Raw genomic sequence first — 19,989 nt, 5'->3', positions numbered from 1 at the left:
GCCCCGTGGCCCGCGCGGACCGCGAGCGGCGGCAGAGTTGGTGGTGTCGTGGCCGTCGCCGCGGGAGTGGGCGGAGAGGAGCCGGTCCCGCGGCCGTGCGGCGTGCTTGGGCGGTGCTCGGGGTCTTGCAGGCGTGGGGCTGTCCGCGGAACGCCCTCAAGCCGCGGGCTTGTCGGTCCCGGCGCCGCAGTCACTGCACCGAGGGGCTGGGGCTGGGGGTTTCCACCGCGCGCCCCAGGTCAAGTCTTGGCCGGGCGGGAGGCCGGGGGTCGCCGGCGCCCGGGGAGCGCCCGAGGCAGAGAGCCATGTGTCACGGCGGAGACGGCGGCGCTGGGGGCGGGGAGAGCCTGTGGCCTGGCGCCGCCGCGGCCTGGGTGTTGAGGGGCGAGGTTGTGCTTCTGCAGCGTTTTGGGGGCTCGGACCGCGGCTGCGGGTTGATTTTGGGAGCCAGTGATGGTCGTCTTGGCCTGGGACTTGGTGGGTTTCCGTTGAAGGAAGTTGTAGGACATTTTGAAGGCGTAGAGCACGTGTTTCTAATGGGCTCCTGGCGGCTGCAGTGGTGAGGCTGCCGCTCTGGGTGCGGAGTCGGGGGCGGGCTTTGGGGTGTGGGGGTGAAGGGTGGAGAAATTGGGTGGTGGGAAGGTGTCTTGTGTGAACGCTTTGTTCTTCGCTGGCTGTTGTTACTGATCTATAAGCGGCAGGCGGGAAAAGCACACTTTGGGGGTTTACCTTGGAGAGGGACGAGCCCAGCTTTGCTTTCTTTACACACACCTTTTTCTCCGTACGGGGACAGCTGCATGTGGCACGCTGACTCGTCTCCGTGCTGATTGGGCGTCCTTTGTAATATGGTTTTTTCTAGGGAGTGTTAGCAGGTGAGTCAGGGGTGGTGCTCAGGAAGAATATAGCATATTGGTCCTTCTGTGCCCTGGGCTCCAAATCTGGCTTGTCAGGCGATAGTGACTCTAAAGTAAGGCTTTTTTTCAAGGGAGGCACAGGTTGATTGGTGTAGTAAGAGGTAGAGAAAGTAAAAGATTGGGGCTCTCATATTGTCCTGTATTCTGTTTGAAGATCCTAGTTTAATTTTGCTTATTGCGTTTGAACAGATCTCTGGAAACATGGCTACAGAACATGTTAATGGAAATGGTACTGAAGAGCCCATGGATACTACTTCTGCAGTTATCCATTCAGAAAATTTTCAGACATTGCTTGATGCTGGTTTACCACAGAAAGTTGCTGAAAAACTAGATGAAATTTACGTTGCAGGTAAGAACTAACACTTGCAAAATTACATTATGAAATTTTTCTATTGGATTTCTGGCTTTGAGCTAAAATAGCAACTTTTTGTGGTTTCCAATAAGTGTGGGAACTAGAGATTTGACTTGTTCTGATAGTTGGTTAACTTAGGTTTGAACTAGAGATTAAGGTGTGTAGAGGGAGGGAAATGTTAAGCAGGGATAGGCCCTCCCTAGGGGAAGGCTGGCTGGCCTGATGGATAACTATATGACAGTAGCAACAGCTGCTAAATGTTGGGAGCAGCCCATGTGACTTTTTTGGGTATTTTTATAATAGGATTCTTGTTAAATAACTTGGTAACTGTAGACTTGTTGTCTGTATTGGTGTGGTGGTTCTTTTTTCTAGTGGTACTTGTAATTGAGTAGATGTTCAGTTGTCATGCTTGGTATTTTGTTGGTTGACTTTAGGATTTGTAAGTCTGTATATTTACTGTAGAAATAAGGTAGTGTTGAGAACCATCTGACTTGGGCACAAAACAGTGTAAAATAAGTTGACTATTGTGTGGTTGAGAGGCATTATTTAGTTCAGAATGCAATTTTGAGTGGCTAAGGAATGTTTGTTTTTCATTAGGCAGATAAGGGGAATAAAATTGTTGTCACAAACATACGTATATTGGCCTATACAGGTCTTTTATTATTTTTAACTTTTTCAGAAATGTTGAAAGTTGATAACTAATTAAGTTTTCTCTTCTCCAGGGCTAGTTGCACATAGTGATTTAGATGAAAGAGCTATCGAAGCTTTAAAAGAGTTCAATGAAGACGGCGCATTGGCAGTTCTTCAACAGTTTAAAGACAGTGATCTCTCTCATGTTCAGGTAATGTTAATTTAATGTCAGTGTAGAAAGATTAAAAATTTTGATTAGTTTTGATACACACATTTTGGCTTTATTAGACATATAAATGGTAATTGTTAAATATGAATGGAAAACTTTTTTGCAGAACAAAAGTGCCTTTTTATGTGGAGTCATGAAGACTTATAGGCAGAGAGAAAAACAGGGGACCAAAGTTGCAGATTCTAGTAAAGGACCAGATGAAGCAAAAATTAAGGTATGTCTTTAAAAATTCCTTTTGAAGTTCCTTTAACCATTTTGTAGCTTTGATAAATATTCCTTGGGTGTGACATGGATGTATTTATATTTTAAAGATTGTTCGTCTTTTCTAATTACTGTTTTTTGAAAGTAATTGGACATTTTAAAATTATTTCTGTTTCTAAAACAATTTGCTGTTCTTGTTAGCTACTGATGTTTAAATATGGGTTATTAATATGCCAAATAAAACATTTAAAGAAACCTATCCATTATATATCTAGATACTTTTTATAAAGATACAAGTTAGTTTACTGACAGATCAAACTGGGAGGAATTGGTTTACTTTTCTACCTGCTGGTAGAAAGTGTGTAGTAAGCTGCTGTTTTATTATCTTAGAAGGCTCAAGCCCCAGTAAATTTGTAATTTTAACACTGCTTCTTGCATTAGTGTCTTTTATTAAGGTTAGCTTGTTTTATTTCTAAAAGCAACCTTTAACAGTAAGATTGTTCAGTGTGGGAATGTAAATGAGAAACAAATGGGGTGAAAGGCTTTTTCGGGTAATTTTAAGGTCATGGGAGATTAAATGGCCTTAAATTCAGCTAGATTTTGATCTTTGTGTTGGTGAGTTTTCTGGTTCATAGAAATATGGTTCATATTAGTTTTTAATTTTGTGTTCTTTTATAGTTACACCACTGTTCTTGGGCCAAGAGTTAGGGTTTGAGAAGACAAGTTAGTAAGAAAGGCATAGATGTTAGATAAGGTTTTAATAGAGGGGAAGAGGGAATCCTGTAATAATAGATAAGATTGGAAGATGGAATTAGCTTAATGTCAACCAAGAAGTTGAGATTTTAAAGTCTATTTGTTAGCGAATTGAATGTCTTTCAATTCTGTGTTTGGAAGGAGGTAGTTTAAAGCTTTAATGGTATCTAAATTGTGATAGACATTTTTATAGGATGTTTGATGGGGAGTAAGTTTTTTTTTTTAAATACATTGACAAAAGGTGTTATTGGGATCATAGAAAGATTAAGTTAAAAGAAAGCATAATTGTACTAGCACAGATGACATGTGAGAATAGGAATAAGTAAGCCATTTGGTTTATATGATAGTCATATATTTTTAGTTTTGTTACCCAGTGTTGTACTGTACTATGAAGCAGTCCTAATTGGGGGTTAAAGAAGAAAGAGCTACTTTAAGTAGCTTCTTGTGAACTTCTTGGTTATAAAGTTGAAGAACAAAGGCTTTTTTTGCATGTGAATTATGTGTTTTTGTAAATGAATGATACTTTCTTTTTGATAGTGCTGGAGATTAAACCCAGAACTTCCAAGCATGCTAGGCAAATACTACATTCCTAACTTAATAATTTCATATTTAATGTTCTTTGGGTAGAAAATGTTAAAAACAAACAAGAAAAACGTGGCTACCCCAAACCATTTGACAACATTTTAACAAGTTTTGTCATAGGATTTTTTTTTTTTTTTTAAATTTCAGAATTACCAGCTAATTAGTAGGTTGGTTTTGTTGTTTAGAGAAAACCATGTTTGTTTTGTGGCTGAGGTGGTAGAGAGGTGGGACTAATTCTTGACTTTATTAAAGATTAATGGGTTTCTCTTTAGTACTTTTGCTTACCATTGTAAGGAGTGAAGAGAAACTCCTACTCTTAAGTGAAATGAGTTGTGTAAATTTTAACAGTTCACTTTCAGGGAGATAAAATGTAGAAGTTAAGTTATATTGTTGCAATGTCATAAATTTTTTAGTCATTTTGACTTTTCTGAATTACCTGTGCTAACCTGTGATGCATGGTACTTTAATGTCAAATAATACGAGTTTGTTTTTCCTGTACTTCCCAAGTTTCTTCTTCTTTGTTTTTTATTATTAGTTGTTCAAAACATTACATAGTTCTTGACATATCATATTTCATACATTTCATTCAAGTGGGTTCTGAACTCCCATTTTTTACCCCGTATACAGATTGCAGAATCACATCGGTTACACATTCACGTTTTCACATATTGCCATACTAGTGTCTATTGTATTCTGTTGCCTTTCCTATCCTCTACTATCCCCCCTCCCCTCCCCTCCCATCTTCTCTCTCTACCCCATCTACTGTAATTCATTTCTCTCCCTTGTTTTTTTTTCCCCCCTTTCCCCTCACTTCCTCTTATGTAATTTTGTATAACAATGAGGGTCTCCTTCCATTTCCATGCAATTTCCTTGGTTTAGGGAGTATAATATCTTCAGGGGTGACAAAATGGCCAGAATGGCAGTGTGTACCTAGGAGTCAGGTGCCGGGAATTTGGTAAGAAATTTATAGTTAATCAAGATAGGTGCAGTTATTTTTTAGGAGGTATTAGTGGAGTGGATACACCCTCTCCTGGAAGTTGTTGATGGAGCTTAATTTTCACCACCAGTAATTGAGATTATTTTAATTTGGCAGAGGATCCTGAAGTTTGACAGTATGTTCAGGGCAATAAGTACACATTAAAGGGAAAATTTTAAACAGATCCCAGAAATATATTTATGGGGGAATGTTGCTAAGATAATTAGAAAGATTTGGACAAGGTTGATTTTTAACTACTATAAATGTGTGAATATAGATTGTCTAATACTAAAAGTATCAATGGTGTTTGAACTTTTCAAGGCACTCTTGGAAAGAACAGGCTACACACTTGATGTGACCACTGGACAGAGGAAGTATGGGGGACCGCCTCCAGATTCCGTTTATTCAGGTCAGCAGCCTTCTGTTGGCACTGAGGTAAAGAAACTAAAAACTTGTACCTTTTGTAATAAAGCACAGGTATCTGGTTTCCTAAAGAATTCTCCATGGTTTTTACTTCATATTTAATTTACAGATATTTGTGGGGAAGATCCCAAGAGATCTGTTTGAGGATGAGCTTGTTCCATTATTTGAGAAAGCTGGACCTATATGGGATCTTCGTCTAATGATGGATCCACTCACTGGTCTCAATAGAGGTTATGCGTTTGTCACTTTTTGTACAAAAGAAGCAGCTCAAGAGGCTGTTAAATTGGTAAGATTTTTTGTTGTTGTTGTCCCCTCCTCCCAAATCTTCATATTCAACTATCTTTATTGCCAGGTTTTTTCTTATTGTGCCTTTCATTAGGCAATATATTCGGCATTTTCTGTGTAAACATTGTGAAGTATTTACACAAATAGTTTTAGAGTCAGGATCTATGAGTAGTATGTAGAATTCCTGGTTACTAGTTCTTGAAACACCTGGCATAAAGATAGGGTTTTTGTATGTGTGTTTGTGTGTATGAATTTAAATTTATAGGAATGTGGAAAAGTTTAGGAAAATAACTGTAATAGTGCTCTCAGTTTTCTGGCTGCATCTGAGCCATATTTTTTTCAAAAATTTACAAAGACGTTGTTATAAATTTCTAGATAATGCCATAAGGGGTTTTATGTTGAGTGGCAATATTTGATTTAAAAATATCAGATAGGTGAAAACCTAGTTAGTTTCTCTGACTTTGTAAAGAAATTTTAATGTTTAAAATGGCTTATTTAACTTCAAACTCCCCCCCCCCCCCCCCCCCATGGAGTCTTACTGCATTGCTCAGGCTGGTCTTGAACTCCTGGGCTTAAGTGATCCTCTTGCCTTAGCTTCCTAAGTAGCTAGAACTATATGTGTGTGCCAAAAGTTTTATTAAATTCTGTGAATCAAGGTTTCTATGATTTATTTAAAATTTAAGAGCCAGAGGTTAATTTAAACCTATGGAACTTAACAAGGAGTACAAGTAGAAGGAAACTTTTGTAGATTGGTCACTCACTGGACAGATGTTTTTAAATTTTGCCTTATCTAGTATTTTGTGATAATTCTGAGAAAATTCTTAAGAGTAATTTCTTCTAAAAAATATATATTTTTTCCCATATATACAGGTTAAGTATCCCTTATCCAAAATACTTGGAACCAGAAGTATATTTCAGATTTCAGAGTTTTTCCAGTTTGGGGATATTTGCATAGGCTTTAATGGTTGAGCGTCCCTAATGCAAAAATCTGAAATGCTTCAGAATTCCAAGGTTTTGTGCATCTTATTTGGATTTCTGATTTTCAGATTTTGGATGCTCAACCTGTATCACATTTTAAGGCAGACTTTAAAGAGAAAAATCAGTATGCTTTATTTTGCTGTTCTGTATTGTTTGAATTCTTACATTGTGTGTGTGTGTGTATACACATAATTGAGTGTTGTGGAAATTTAACATTAGAAAAATGGGTTTCTTTAAAGAGAGAATTCAGGAATTTTGTCACTTCTTAGTAAGGAGTAACTGCTCTCCTTAAAAGAATGCTTCCTATTTCAGAGGGGATATTGGTTCATAGGGAGCCATTCACTGGTAGCATTGTAACCTTGGAGCTGTCAAAATTTTGGTTTTATCAGTTCAGGTATAATAAAGGACTTTTTGGAGCTTTAGAAAGAGATACTTTAGAAATTACATGCTTAATTTCAGAGTATTTTTGCTGGGTAGCAACAAAGTGATAGTAAGGTTTTTTTTTTAATATTTTTTTAGTTGTAGATGGACACAGTGAGTATCTTTATTATTATTTTTTAATTTATTTTTACGTGGTGCTGGAGACCGAATCCAGGGCCTCACGCATGTGAGGCAAGCACTCTACCGCTGAGCTACAACCCTAGCCCCACTTTTCTTTTTTTAATAAAAGCAGCTGTTAAGTTTTAATATGAAAATGCAGAATGATAGAGAAACTCGATGAACTATCTTGTTACAAAAACCTAATACAAAATTTAGCCAGTGATGTGGTATTGGTATCATTTTTGAAAAGAACCATTAAATTGAAATTGTAGATTATTTAATTTTTGATGTCATACTATACTTGTTATGGTAGATTCTTGTTTCTAGATGATTTCTAGAAGGCTTATAATAAAGATAGGTCAGTGTCTTTTGAGTGCCAGTAAGTATATTTTGAAGTGTCTTAGTTTGGATAGTTGTTTTAGCTTAACAGGTTTCTACAAAGTTGTTGCAAAATTGCATTGGTAGAGGACACTTATTTATATCTTCTTTAGCCTATGTTACTATATATTAATATAAATATTAAGATGCAAATATTCTAACTCATATAGAAATTTCTTATAAATAACCAAGCAGCCTTGGTCTATGAACTAACTCTTGTCCTAAACCTTTACCACTTCTTTATGGGTTTCTCTGTTGTGATTTGAGTCCTTATCTGAGGGTACAATTGTATTTTACTATTTGACAAACCAGGGGGCTTTGCATTTTGGTGCCTTAATTTGTGTGTGTGTGTGTGTGTGTGGGTGGTATTGATGTATGTCCATTGGGTTGAGTTGGACATATTTGCTTTTTTTTTTTAAAGAATTTTTTATTGTGGATAGGATTTGAGAGGTTTGATTAAATACAGCAATATAAGCAAGGATTAGGTTTTTAGAGGAAGTGATGTAATTTAAACATTCTGGAAAAATATGTAAAAAACAAACAAAAAACAAAAAACCCTCAAATTGATTTTCAGTGTTTTTTGCTACTTTGTATTCAGTTGTGGAAATGCCTTTTTCCTTCCTAAATACATTCCTCAAGGGGGCATACTTTGGAAACTGTCCCTTCTTGTATTTTATCTTGAGATTCTCTTTTTGAGTTACAACAAAGATGCGGTTTTATATAATTGAAGTGTCACTGTTGTTATACATGACAAATGTTGTGAAAGTACCTCTTCTGCATTTTTATTTATTTATTTATTTTTTTAAAGAGAGAGAATTTTAATATTTATTTTTTAGTTTCCAGCGGACACAACATCTTTGTTTGTGGTGCTGATGATTGAACCTGGGCCGCATGCATGTGAGACGAGTGCGCTACCACTTGAGCCACATCCCCAACCCCATTCTGCATTTATTTATACATCAGAAAAAAATTGAAACATTTGAGTGTCTTGAATATCTTGAGGTTGAAAGTTAGTTTGTTCAGGTGTTTGTCCTTTTTTTAAAAAAATACTGATTCAGCAATTTTTATCCAAGATTAAAAATGTACAGATTATAATTTGCATGTGGAATACTTGTAAAAATGGGTAAATGGATCTTACTAGCAGAAGAAGCATGGAGTTACAAGAAACTGCAGCATTCTTGAATGACCATATTTTCAACCAACATCTGCTTTGTATTTTGGGGGAGTAAAACAAGCCCATCTCTAAATGATGGTAATCTAGCTAGGGAGATAGTATCTAAACTTATGAAAAGGTAATTAATAGTTATCACTTGAGTACTTTTTGAGGGACAGGCTTTGTGCTAAGTGCTACATTAACTAGACCACAATTGAATCCATCAGTACAAATTATGGCACCAAGTAGTGTGATTCTTTAAATTATCTAGTAGTTTAGGTAGTGTTAAAAAGAGCTCACAAGGTAAGTCATGCCTCCACTGCCAAGATATTTTTGGCATCTATCACTTATACCATCTTTACTGTTAACACTATGGTACCATTTGTACCATTCGGACTACTGAAGAATCCTGACTACTTTCACTGACTTCTGTTGTCCTTTACATTTAACAGTACAGATTAGATAATATTCCCATGCTGAAAACTTCCAAACCATGCATATCCAGTCAGGTCCTTGCCTACCTCTTCCTCCTCTCCTGATCTTTCTCTTAACAGCTTCACTTGCCCTTCTTTTTTGTCTTCCAAATAAACCATGGCCATTTTTATCTCTAGACCACTTTCTGCTATTTTGCTTTTCCACACTTGGAAAGCAGCCCAGATGTTACTGCTGTTGACTTATCAATAAGGTCCTGTTGGAAGGCCTTTCCTGACTTTGAGCAGCTTACCTTCCAGTTATACTATTAACTTCCAGTTATATCCTGATCTTTATGAAATAGGTTTTGCTGGACTGGGGGTGTGTCTTAGGGGTGGAGTATTTCCCTGGTATGCATGAAGTCCCAGGTGCTGCACCGCAAATAAATACATACATACATACATATAATAGTGCTTCCTGCATTGTGTAGATAATTGTGAGTTAAAGAAGCCAAAAAAATTTTTTAAGGTATTGCTTAAATTATTTCTATTTATTGGGTACCTGGGACTGAACCCAGGGGCACTTAACCACTGAGCTTCTTCCCTAGCCCTTTATTGTATTAGAGACAGGTCTTGCCCAGTTGCTTAGGGCCTCAATAAATTGCTAAGGGCTGGCTGAACTTGGAATCCTCCTGTCTCAGCCTCATGAGTCACTGTGATTACAGGCATGCACCACTGTGCCCTGCTAAAATTATTTCTTGACTTGGTAAAAGAAGATAAGCCATCCACCCCATATCACTAACCTTTTAGAACAGTGCCACTATGTAATAGATGGTGGGTAAATAACCTGACTGGCTGACTAGTGCCATCTAATACATCGTTTGACCCAATAATTTATATTTCTATGTAGCTCAAAGGTTTCGTAGTCTTCATTTGCAGTAATTTTATTTATTCTGTGCTATCATCAGATATAGGGATTAGATAGATGAGTGTGTGATAATGAACTTTCCCCTCACCTATTTGGGAATATATGGGGTTTTGATTATTAGAGTAACCAGAAAGAAGGGCAGACAAGTGTGTTATGTATATTTATTTGGTATGCTACTGGAATTGGAGGCTAGGGTCAGTGGTGCTGCAGTGCTATGACAGTCCAAATAATGAAAATGTCCTGGTGAAAATGCTACTAGTGTCTATGTTACAAACACTGGAGTAGATGAGATTTTTTTTTTAAAGATTTTTTAAAATATCTTTATTTTTATGTGGTGCTGAGGATTGAACCCAGTGCCTCATGCATGCCAGGCGAGTGTGCTACCATTTGAGTCACATCCCCAGCCCTAAATGAGATCTTTGTTTGCACATTGACAGTCAAAATTTTAACAGCCACTGACTGTTTTATTTACCACAGTCGTCCTACCAACATAATGTAGGTAAAACTGTTCTGATGAATGCAGCTAACAAAATGGATCACAAAATACTTTAGTAGAAATTTAGCAAGTATTTATTATGTTTAACATGAAAAGGTTTATTATGGATACACAAGTTTTTTGACATTAGAGAAGTTTGTTAGAAGACAACTGCAATTAAAATGTAGGCATATGGTGAAACGAGTGAAGAAAGGATGAAGGGAGAGATTGTTTTGGATTAGGATTGGTAGAGAAGGATTGTGTGAAAGATTTCAGCAGCACACTGAAGAAAGCAAGTGGACATAGTTAAAACTGTTTTGAGGAAATAAGTAGGAGATAAAACTTTAATAAAAATCAATGCCAGAAGGTGGTAGTTTAGAACTGCCTAGTCCCATTAAAGTTTGAGCCTTGGTGTGGTGGCTTTATGTAAATGTTTGAATAATGAAGGATATTTGGATGAAGAGAAAAAAGGACAAAAGGAGAATGGCAGCAATAGAGAGAGGGCAAAGATTTTGAATAGAGAAATGATTGGCTACTAGTGATATTTTGTGGAACTTATCTAATAAGTTTTGTAGAACTTGTTTTTATAAGTACCTTATGTGAGGGTATAGTTGTTCTGAAAGGTGTTGAATCTGTAAGCCATGAGGATAATGCCTTGGGTGATAAAATCAAGGTTTGAAAAACTTCGATAGGGTAAGGTAGTCAGATTTGGACTACTAATAGAATGGAGTTGACAAAATTGAAGTCCTTTGTAAAACAAGCTGTGCTGTGAGTCAGCAATATGATGTGAATGCCAAATAAGCTAAATAACATGGACTACCTATAATAGGAGTGTATGGTGTCAAGAAGTGGAAAATTAGTGGTCTCCTGTCCGATCTAAAATTCTCAATCTTAGCCTGCATCTACTAATAATTGTGTTATGAATGACATTCTTAAATGACACTGCCAGTCTCTTGGAGGCATTTTAGTTTGCCATTATCAAAGAAGGAATGATTAGGGGGGCTGGGGATGTGGCTCAAGTGGTAACGCGCTCGCCTGGCATGCGTGCGGCCCAGGTTCGATCCTCAGCACCACATACAAACAAAGATGTTGTGTCCCCTGAGAACTAAAAAATAAATATTAAAAGAAGGAATGATTAGTCAATCATAGAGAACAACTGAGTCATGAACTTGTACAGGTAAATGAAGTGCTGTCATTTGGGGAAGAAATGGATTTACTTTAGAATTTTTAGGGAAGTAGATTGAGGCCCAGTATAAGCATCAAGTAATGCTTAAAATTAAAATGGATGGGCTTGGGGGAGGTAGTAACTTCACTGAGAAGAGTTAGAACTGATCAGATTCCATATCTGAAACTGCTAAATTTCTGGGAATTTGGTAGCTGATGTAGATGAAGAAGGAAAAAATGACTTAAAAATTTAAGCCTAGATGAAATATTTAAGTTCTGTACTTAAGAACTCCCAAACCTCCTATTTTGGATACTTAAGTACTGAAACCACATTGAATGGTCAAAGTTCATCTTTATATTTGGTGACCCTATTGTGGCATTGGGACTAAAGCTAGGGCTCACCTTCCAAAAGTAGGAAAGATCTCATGTTTGTCTGTGAGTGGTTAGGGTTCATCATTGTTAAATTTGAGTTTCTCTTCAGGCTTAGATTTTTGTGTTTTGTTTTCACCATGAAACTCAACTGTTGTTAACCTGCTTGCTGAGATGAGATTTGTTACTTAAGGTGAAAGATTGGTACTGGAGTGAGAAAGATTAAGCATTTGGACATTTAAATACACATAACTTCATAGATGGAACATTCAAGAAATGTTTATTTCTGAGTACTTTGTTTTATTTGGATAGTATGCCCACAGGTTTCTTTGCTCCTTTAAAGACTTCTATTTTCATTGGAGAGCTAATTTATTCTGTGCTACCTGTTCTAAGTTTTCTTTGAATGTGGGAGAAAAAGTTTATTTTATAACTTTTGCTAAATATTCATGTCATGTTGTTCAGAGACGAGCTGGCATGATGGATTAGAAGGAAAGAAATAGTTTTTCTGTAGATAATAATAAAAATAATAATAATTTATAAGAGATAGCATTGATTATGTTGGTAGTTGCCGGAAGTGTTGGCTACACTACCAGCATAATCAATGGATTGGCCTCCCTATATTTCTGATTGATGCCTTGAGGGGATTTTTTTCCTCTATTGTCTTGCCTTTCACTGCTAGAGTTCTTGTGAGCATTGTTTTTGCTTTCAATATTATTTTGTTGGTATATCCAAGAATTCATGTTTTTGTTAAGTTATGTATTTCTTAATTAACTTCACTTTTAGAACTTTTGGAAAACAAAATACATGATGATGATGATGATGATACCACTAGTGTCACCCTTGAAACTCCTGTTTTTCCCTTTAAACATTTGTATTTCCTTCCCTTTTTTTAATATTTCTATAGTTTTTGTCACTTTTTAAGAGTTACAGACTAGAAAACCAAATCAAATCATTGATATGCCACTAAGGCTGGCTGTTTGATGCTTGGTTATAAAAATCTATTGGGGGGTATACATGTTTAAATGCAATTTATTATGTTCTTAGGTTGACCTGTTTGTAGAAATAAGGCACTATAGTCTAATTATCCATAATCCCAAACAATGACAGATTCAATCATAGTGACAATATTTTCTTATAACAAATGTTTCTGCTTCGAAGAGGCTTTTGGGTTGATGGAAAAGAAAAACAGGTAAATAGACCTTACGTGATATGTTAGAAAACAGTATATGGTAGGATTTCTCAACCTCACCACTCGTGTTGTTTTATTTAGAGTAGATGATTCTTTGTTGTGATTGGCTGTCCTGTCCTGTGTGAATGGTAGGATGTTTCCCAGTATTACTGACATTTACTTACCCAATAAATACCAGTGGCAAGACAACCTTCCTCCCCCCACACACACCTACACAACTTAAGACAACCAGTAATGTCAGATGCCTTGTCTAGGGGCAAAGTTACTCCCATTGAGGACTATTGGTCTTTGTTAACATGAAAGGGTGTTTTTGTTAACCTTTATAGGACTGAGGAATTGCAAAGTATTTAATGGTTGAACTCTGTTTTACTGGTATTTGGAAGAGTTTGGTAGAAGTTTACAAATTTTTTCTTCAGAGGCTTTGAAAGTATTGCACACTTGAGAACTGATATAAATAAATGACTAAGTTATTGTGGAGAGAAAGAGAAAGTAGCCAGGAGTTTTAGGATGGGCTTTTGATGTTCAAGCATTGAACTTTATCTTTTTGGTGATAGGGAGCCATTGAGAACCTGGGGGCTCTCTACCACTGAACTGTATCTCTTGCTCTTTTCATTTTTTATTTTGAGACAGGGTCTTGATAATTTGCCTAGGCTGACCTTGGGAGGGTCCCAAATTGCTGGAATTACAGGTGTGTGCCATTGTGCACTGCAGAAATTTTTTCAATAGGAAAAATGATTTTTAAAAAAGTTCTGTCTTTTTAAAAAATATTTACTTTTTAGTTGTAGTTGGATACAATACCTTTATTTATTTTTATGTGGTGCTGAGGCACGAACTCAGAGCCTTGCACGTGCGAGGCTGAGCCATAACCCCAGCCCCAAGGTTCTGTCTTTGACATAAATATAGAGATAAATTTGGGACCACGGTGTCCAGAGACTTGGATAGCTTGAACAGAGCCAGGCAGGTAGAAAGTATGAAACTGATCTGAATTGAGGTGCAGTGTGTGAACTTTGTTTAATTTTGATTATCTGGAGATGGAAAAGGGATATGGAAGAATTGACTTTGTGGATTGTTTTTTTTCTGTTACACCTGATGTACCTATTGTGCAAAAATGAGAGTAATAAATAATAAAGAATGTTTTTCCCCCCGTAAAGCCATTCTATAAGTTGTATGGAGATTAATGTGGGTTCTTTAGTTTATTTCCACTTGTATGTATGTATGAAATTGATGTTAAGGCCAGGTGTTAGGAATTAATAATTACTGTCACCCCCACAATTATTAACAACATTTTTGAGGTGGTTTTAACTACATAATTCATTTAATCCACTTTTCCAGATAATTTGGATACTTTTAAATTAGAAAATTTGGATATTTCTGTATTTTTATTTATAAATAATTTGTCATTTTGCACCTGCCCTTTAATATCTTATCATTTTATAGGACATGGTTACATGAAAATTGAATTTACATTTTACTGTAGTTTTATAATAATAGTTTTACCATCATAATCTATTTGTCTTTTTCCTTCATGAATTTATTATGTGCTTAATGAAAGTGAAATGAGGTGCATGCCTTTAATTCCAGTGACTTGGGAGGCTGAGGCAGGAGGATTGTAACCAAGGCCAACCAGGGCAATTTGGCAAGACCTTTCAAAATCAAAAGGGCTGGAGATGTAGCTTAGTGGTGAAGTGCCCCTGGGTTTGATTCCTAGTACCACCATCAAAAAAAGGGGGGGGGTAGTATAGAAAGGAATTCTGTTTTTAGATGTATATATTTGAAACACAAAATTCCTTATTGCAAGTTATTACAAGAGAATAGAGAGAAAAAACGATTTTATATACTGGTTACTAGGAAGGCAGAAAGCTTGCTGGAGTTGCATTCCTTTGCATGAAAATAACTGGTTGGCAGAATGGATTTAAGTAAAAGTTAAGGTGTTGTAGAATTATCATTTTTGAATTTAAGCTGCTCAAACCTTCCTCCCTGGATTTAAAGAATTCAGTGAAAAATTCATAAAATTGTTCAATGTGTTATCTCTGATTATAATTTGTTTTTATATGGGAATTAAAGTAAACCATTTTTTCAAGTATGAAATTCTTTTCACACAGTGGTAATTTGTTAAAAATTTTGATTTTGTGTATGGGACTTGGGGATCTTCTATGGTAAATACATCTAATTGATGCAAGTAATTGAAAAATGGTGCACTTTTTTCCCCTTTCAGTATAATAATCATGAAATTCGTTCTGGAAAACACATTGGTGTCTGCATCTCAGTTGCCAACAATAGGCTTTTTGTGGGCTCTATTCCTAAAAGTAAAACCAAGGAACAGATTCTTGAAGAATTTAGCAAAGTAACAGGTAAGTTGGATTTATTTGAAAGGAGGTGCAACTTTTAATGATAATGAAGATAATGGCATATATTTCTGATTGCCAAGCACTGTTTTAAACATTTCATTTATTGATTTATTGAGTCCTTGCCACAACTTTATGAGGTTGATGATCCATGTTTTAAATAAGGAAAAAGAGGCACAAAGTTTTGGGAAATAATTTGTGGAAAACTGTGTAAATTAGTGGGATTTAAACTGAGTCCACAAATCATTGTTCTACTTCTTGTTTACACAGTTCTGTTTGTGTGTTCTTTTTAGGTGTTAAAATATGTATTATTGATAAGTTGAGATTAATGTTATTGCTAATATGGTATAATTTCTTCAAATTGTAAAACATCTTTTATAACAGCTTGAAAATGACAGGTGGCTTGTATTAGAAAACATTCTTGTCTGTTTACAGTGTTTAGCAAATTATTAGTCTTTGGGAATATTCAAAATTCTTAGGCAATAATATTTGCTAATTTCTTTTGAATTAAAACCATTAATATTAATACCTGAGGTCAGAAAAGTACCATTAGAATTTCAGTGTTTGTTTACTTAATAAAATTTGTCTGTGTTTGACTTATTCTGGCATTTTCCTAAATTATTACATAAAGATTATTAACTGTTTCTGATAGAATTAGTGGAAGCAAAATAGTCAGTATAGTCAAACAGTCATTTTGGCAATAAAGTCACATTTTCTTTTGAGGGGGTTTCTGGATTGGAAAAACTTGAAAGGGTAGATTAAGAAAATCACTTGGTCTTTTTTTAATGGTTTTTTTTTTTTTTTTAACAGTCATTTGTAAAGATGACTAGTTTAAGAAGTTTTTTATATTGATATTTAGTATCTTAAAAAAAACAAATTCTTTCATATCCTTATTCTTGGTAGTTACTTTATCTAATTTCCCTGGAATGGTTGCTTACTTCCAGAGGGTCTTACAGACGTCATTTTATACCACCAACCGGATGACAAGAAAAAAAACAGAGGCTTTTGCTTTCTTGAATATGAAGATCACAAAACAGCGGCCCAGGCAAGGCGTAGGTTAATGAGTGGTAAAGTCAAGGTCTGGGGAAATGTTGGAACTGTTGAATGGGCAGATCCCATAGAAGATCCTGATCCTGAAGTTATGGCAAAGGTAATAATAGGGGAGTTAAGCAAATATTTTTGAGGGGTTAATGGGAGAAGGGTAAAGGAGAGAAAACTTATAAAATGAATTGTGTACATGTTTTAAATCACATTTCTGAATTAAGAAAAGTGTTTCCTTGGGGCCACATACTAGTTAGTAATAAATGTGTGTGGAAAGTGAATATGGAAATTTTATTATACTTAGCTATTATAATCTTATGATGAAGTGGCCCATGTGCCATAGAAAATGGTTCAGTGCCATATTTGTGTGTATTTTAAAAGCAGTTTCTTAAAATTTTTGAGACTTGTGCCATTAGCTTACATGGTTTTTGTGTTAAAAGTCTTACTTCTAAAAATAGAGAGATGTATTGGCCCCAGCAGAACTGCTGTAATTATAATGTTTAGCTATTATTAGGCATCCTGCTTCAGCAATCAGTTGAGACATCCTGTGAGAATAAACATCTTGAGTCAACACTTCACTATAAACTAGTGTAGTTTGCAATTAAGTTATCCTATGCTTTGTCTTTTAGAGATTCCCTTTAATAGGCCAGGTGTCAATCTAAAGAGGGGTGTGTGTGAACTAATGGAAAAACAGTATTATTAAAAGGTGAAGGTCTTGGACAGAAGATATTTGGCCTTCTTCTGACTTATAAAGCTTTTATGGGGTTACCACTTTGGATTAATAAATTTGGGTACTATTCAGGTATTTTAGGAGAAAGGGTAATGTTTTATAGCCAAAAACTTAACTTTTTAACTGTATATTGAGAAAGCTTCTCAAATAAGAATTTATCTTTTTTTGCCCTCCTTCTCAATGGTGGGATTAAATCCAGGGCCAGGAATGTGTTCTGCCACTAAGCTATATCCCTACCCTCTTACCAGTATTTTAAATATTTCATCCTCCTTTAAGATTTCAGCAGCAGATCCTAATTAGTTTTGTTCATTTGTGTTAGTTTAAACATTGAATAGCTCTCCTAAAGGGTCTTGTTCACATTATTAGGAAATATCTATCCCCCTTTTATTGCAGAATAATTAATAATTAAAAGCAACCAAGTATAAAGTCTGTATTTCCTTTTAAATAGATTTCCCACTCCATCTGGTCCTGGGCTTTTCTCACTGTCAGTACCCTTCATTGGATTAGTACATTTGTTAAAATTGAGCCAGTGTTGGACACTGAAAATTCATAGTTCATATTAGAGTTCATTCTTGGTGTGCATTTATGAATTTTGACAAATGTATAATGACATGTTGGTTAGCTTTTCGTGTAACTGAGATTACATGAAAAAGGGTAGAAAAGTTTATTTTGGCAGAAGGATTCTGTCTCCAGTCACTTGGCTGACTTGGCTTCTGGGCTTATAACAAGGCAGTATATTATGGTGTGATGTGTAGTAGAGGAAGCTTCTCATCTTATGGCGGTCAGGCAATAGAGAGGAAGAGGAGGGTTGAATTCCCATGTCCTTCCAAGGGCACACTTCGTGACCTAGCTTCTTCTTGTGAGGCCCCAGTTCCTGAAGGTTCCATCCCACAATCCTTTATTCTTCGCCTCTTCATTGCTACCTTCCAGCCCCTGGCAATCACTGATCATTTTTTAATGTCTCAATTTTGCCTTTTCAGAATGTCGTATAGTTGGAATCTTGCAGTATGTAGACTTTTCAGATCATGCAGTATGTAGACTTTTCAGATTGGCTTCTTTTAAGAGGCGTATAAGAAGTATCTTCCATGTCTTTCTGTGGCTTTATAATTCATGTCTTTATAGCGGTGAATATCTCACTTTGTATGTACCACAGTTTACTTCTCCATTTATGTGCTGAAAGGCATCTTGGATGCTTCCAGCTTTTGGCTATTATAAATAAGGCTGCTATAAACATCTGTGTGAAGGTGTTCATCTGAGTGTAAGTTTTCAACTCTTGGGTAAATATTGGGAAGCAGGATTGCTGGATCTTTTATTAAGAGTATTTAGTTTTGTAGGGAGCTGCCAACTTTTCCAAAGGTGTGCCATTTTGCATCCCTCTCCCCCATCAGTGAATAAGTGTTTGGTTGCTTCACATCCTCATTTACATTTAGTATTAGTGTTTTGGATTTTGGCAGCTTATTAGATACATAGTATTACCTCAGTACTGTTATGGGTTCCCCAATGAGAAGTGATGTTGAGCATCTGTTCAGAGACAGCTTCACCATCTTCTTTGGTAAAGTGTTTTAGGTCTTCAGGCCTGATCCTACAACTTGACTCCATAGTACTTCCTCAAAGTAGTTGAAAACTTTTTTAATTTTTTATTTAAAAAATTAATTTTTCATGATGTTCTTGTGATTGCAATTCAACTTAACTTTGCAGGGTGAGATAGTAGCACCTTGGAAATTGAACTCTTTGGAAATATACAGGACATTTGTTTTTTTATTTCAGGTAAAAGTGCTGTTTGTACGCAACCTTGCCAATACCGTAACAGAAGAGATTTTAGAAAAGGCATTTAGTCAGTTTGGGAAACTGGAACGAGTGAAGAAGCTAAAAGATTATGCTTTCATTCATTTTGATGAACGAGATGGTGCTGTCAAGGTAAATAAATGGTATAATACCATAGGCATCTGAATGATACTAACAATTTTTAGTCATAGACTCAATAAGTTTTTGAAGTCGGAAATGCAGAGGCTACAAACCAACTGAAGCATACATTTATTGGCCTTGGTTGAGATGAGTCAGTTTTTGATGTAAAAATGGAATAGTGGAACTGTATTGTGTAGTAAAACCTTGCAGCCCTATTTTATTTCAATGAGGCTTTCTTTGTGACATAATGATAAATGTTTTTTTAAAAAAATTATTTTTGGTGCTTAGGATTGAATTTAGGGGATGCTTTACCACAGCTAGCTTTTTTTTTTTTTTTTTTTTTTTTTTTAACAATTTATAGACAAATTCTTTCTGTGCTGTTGAGAGTCTTAAGCTGGTGAGGCTGATCTCAAACTTCTTGCAATCCTCATGCCTCATCCCAAGTTGCTGGGATTATAGGCATGTGCCACTACACATGGCTTGTTTTTTACCCCCCCCCCCCCTTTAATTAGTTGCAGTTGTTCTGAAGGACCTACTTTTATAATGGTCATCTAATTTTTTAAGGCTATGGAAGAAATGAATGGAAAAGACTTAGAGGGAGAAAATATTGAAATTGTTTTTGCTAAGCCACCAGATCAGAAAAGGAAAGAAAGAAAAGCTCAGAGGCAAGCAGCAAAGAATCAAATGTAAGTAAAATTTTGTATATATAATAAAGTATATATTTTAGTTGGTATGCTAAATGGAGAATAATAGGTGTTGTTCAAACTTTATAAACAAATCTATAACATATCTTCTTAAAGAGGAATTGAAAGCTTTTGGTCTGAGAAATGGCAAAGATCTAAATAATTGTGTACTCTTGCTATTAACCACAATTGTGAAGGTAATAATTGTAAATAACAGGGATTTTGTTTAATAATTGGATATTTCTATTGAAAATGTTTTCTTAAATAGTATTTGTCCAGATGTCTTAATATGTTTGAAGAGTGGAAAGTTCCTCAGAGAGGTAGAAAATGTTAAATCTCCAATTATGTTAAGACCA

At 36.0% G+C, this 19,989-nt stretch overlaps 1 protein-coding gene across 8 annotated transcripts in view; it reads left to right on the top strand.

Annotated features, from left to right (window-relative positions):
- Positions 1 to 19,989, top strand: part of SYNCRIP (synaptotagmin binding cytoplasmic RNA interacting protein) — a 30,181-nt gene that overhangs the window by 1,467 nt on the left and 8,725 nt on the right. For 7 of the 8 annotated variants that reach the window (XM_081295179.1, XM_081295178.1, XM_081295182.1 and 4 more), the window contains exons 2-10: positions 1,104 to 1,263; positions 1,989 to 2,107; positions 2,232 to 2,339; positions 4,959 to 5,072; positions 5,170 to 5,346; positions 15,145 to 15,280; positions 16,219 to 16,424; positions 18,813 to 18,962; positions 19,515 to 19,636. In XM_081295179.1, the coding sequence (XP_081151305.1) occupies positions 1,104 to 1,263; positions 1,989 to 2,107; positions 2,232 to 2,339; positions 4,959 to 5,072; positions 5,170 to 5,346; positions 15,145 to 15,280; positions 16,219 to 16,424; positions 18,813 to 18,962; positions 19,515 to 19,636 (1,292 nt within the window). The remainder of the gene's footprint in view (positions 1 to 1,103; positions 1,264 to 1,988; positions 2,108 to 2,231; positions 2,340 to 4,958; positions 5,073 to 5,169; positions 5,347 to 15,144; positions 15,281 to 16,218; positions 16,425 to 18,812; positions 18,963 to 19,514; positions 19,637 to 19,989) is intronic. The other variant, XM_081295184.1, reaches the window with a different exon arrangement.

The sequence above is a fragment of the Spermophilus citellus genome (genome assembly GCF_964194105.1).
Source record: "Spermophilus citellus genome assembly, chromosome: 5".
NCBI lineage: Eukaryota > Metazoa > Chordata > Mammalia > Rodentia > Sciuridae > Spermophilus > Spermophilus citellus.
This window is presented reverse-complemented; position numbering and strand designations above follow the sequence as displayed.